This window comes from Austrofundulus limnaeus, unplaced genomic scaffold (assembly GCF_001266775.1).
Source record: "Austrofundulus limnaeus strain Quisiro unplaced genomic scaffold, Austrofundulus_limnaeus-1.0 Scaffold104, whole genome shotgun sequence".
NCBI classification, from domain to species: Eukaryota; Metazoa; Chordata; class Actinopteri; order Cyprinodontiformes; family Rivulidae; genus Austrofundulus; species Austrofundulus limnaeus.
Genome location: NW_013952506.1, coordinates 979,670 through 981,815, shown reverse-complemented (window position 1 = coordinate 981,815; position 2,146 = coordinate 979,670). Strand labels below are relative to the sequence as shown.

At 38.0% G+C, this 2,146-nt stretch overlaps 1 protein-coding gene across 2 annotated transcripts in view; it reads left to right on the top strand.

The window, feature by feature from the left end:
* Positions 1–286: 286 nt before the first annotated feature.
* Positions 287–2,146, top strand: part of tmem138 (transmembrane protein 138) — a 4,374-nt gene continuing 2,514 nt past the window's right edge. The window contains exons 1-2 of one of the 2 annotated variants that reach the window (XM_014013658.1): positions 287–432; positions 893–1,328. In XM_014013658.1, coding sequence (XP_013869112.1) covers positions 1,201–1,328 — 128 coding nt within the window. In that variant the 5' untranslated portion in view covers positions 287–432; positions 893–1,200. The remainder of the gene's footprint in view (positions 433–892; positions 1,329–2,146) is intronic. The other variant, XM_014013659.1, reaches the window with a different exon arrangement.

Below are 2,146 nucleotides of genomic sequence, written 5' to 3'. Positions count from 1 at the left end.
AGAGAGAGAGAGAGAGAGAGAGAGAGAGAGAGAGAGAGAGAGAGAGAGAGAGAGAGATTTTACCATAATATTTAGTGTAGCGTGGAAACGAAAAATCAGCCGCACCGAACTGATAAAAATTTCTAAAAATATGCTTTGATTTCAATTTGGTTTAATTTGAAATGAAGTTATTAAAGATATAAAGTCATATATTACCGATATCCTTTGAGGGCTGTGTCCGCGGCACATTCAGGCCAAAATAATTTTCGTTTTTACGGTAAAATTGCAGCGTAACCATGGAAATACGGAAATACATACGTTACTGCTGAAAAACAGCCGTGGATGCTTTGAGCGGGTAGCCTTTTTTTGGAAGTAGATAAARGTATAAATGATTTCATTTTAGCGTTTTATTGCGGTTCGGTATAAKTTATTTCCTTCAAGCGTTTGTTTCCGGTGAGTATGACGTAGTTCAGCCGGGTTTTATAACAGTAAAGCGCGGTTAAACAATGGACTGGTGTGTTCAAATCTGTGCCCCCTGTGAAAAAGAGCCTTCAAGATGATCCACAACCCGATTTAAATATAAATTACGCTGAGACAATCGTCACCAGGGGGTTGGATAAGTCAGAAGAGAGTGCAGCCCGACAGCAAAACAAAAGATTGTGATGTCTGGGTAACTATGGCTGGTGGGGGTGGGGGTCACATCTATAATCCCAGCTCCAACCTTTGCACGTCTGCCTGTGTGAACATGTTGACCTTACACGGATGGGTTTACTACTAATTTAGCTGTCTGACACGGAGGATAAGTTACTTGAACTCGTAGCCCTGGAGATGACCGCAGAACTGAGATGTTATGTGTGTTTAKCCTCGTTGCTCAACAATGTTTCACAACCACTGCTTTGTTTTCCCCTCGCAGGTGATGCTGCAGTCAGAGAGGTTTTTAACACCAAGGATGCCTCCATCACGCAGCATATGACAGCAACTATTATGAGTTTTTGGATGGATTTTCAGCCTTCRCACTTMATCTTGGACAAYGAAAGATATGTTTCTTGACAGGAAAACCAACCAAAATCAAGAATCGCAAGGAGTGTAATATTACATGGATGGACTGTTTATGTCAAAGAATGTAGGTGGATGAAACGGATACAGATCTGCATCATCACCTGAAGCCAGAAAAGAAAATCAGCCAAAAGGAAAAGAGAACTGTGAAGCTTGTTCCTGAAGATGCTCCAGACTGGAAACTACTCGCTGGTTCTTCTGATCCAACTGGTCCTGTTGGCCTACGACCTCTTTGTCAACTCCTTCAGTGAGCTTTTGAGGGGGGCGCCTGTCATCCAGCTTGTGCTTTTCATGTAAGTCTCAAAACAACATGCGMAGGTGTAGAATTAAATCAGTTTTGCCTGATCTTATTAGTCCATTACAGCAAAGCTTACATATATGAAGTAAAATATGCAAGGAGAATGGCAGTTTAAATACCTTACTTTGTTTTTCTTAACACACTTTGCACATTAAAAATAAGGTTTAAAAAAACAACATTGTGGAACACTGAACGCATCATTTTGACTTTTAGGTTCAATAAAATCATCTATGATCTAACTGGTTCCATCTGATGAAGTAGTTATTCTGTGTACTTTTTCTCCTAACTGAGACATGTAGTTTAGGTCAATATTTCTGGTATTAGACTAAAAGTCTTAAGGATTTAATGACTTGTAAACCAATTATGGACTTAATAAAGGGGGTCTAAGAAGCAGAAAACAAGATCTTTGAAGAAGCTGCAGAACCTGAGAAAGTCTATGTGCATTAAATCCAGTACAAGTTTAAATATTAGTCATTTGTATTAAATCAGAATTCCACTTGCTTCATCGACCATTTGTTTTAGTTTATCAAAATTAAAGTTGTTTTTAAAAAGAATGAAAGAAGAGCATTGTTTTGGTCTATGCAGCTGCATAAATATATATATTTTAAATGCGTTAAACTTCTTTCTAAAATAGCTTCTTTTTCCAGTCAAGACTTGGTAACAAAAAAGAAAAAGAACACGACTTTTTAATCATGTTTCTTTGTTTTCATGATTTCTGATTATTAACCTCGGAGTGTCCCAATACTTTTTTCTTCTAGATTAAGTACAAGTAGATTTTGGGTACAAGTGGTGCTGCATACCAATACCAAGTAG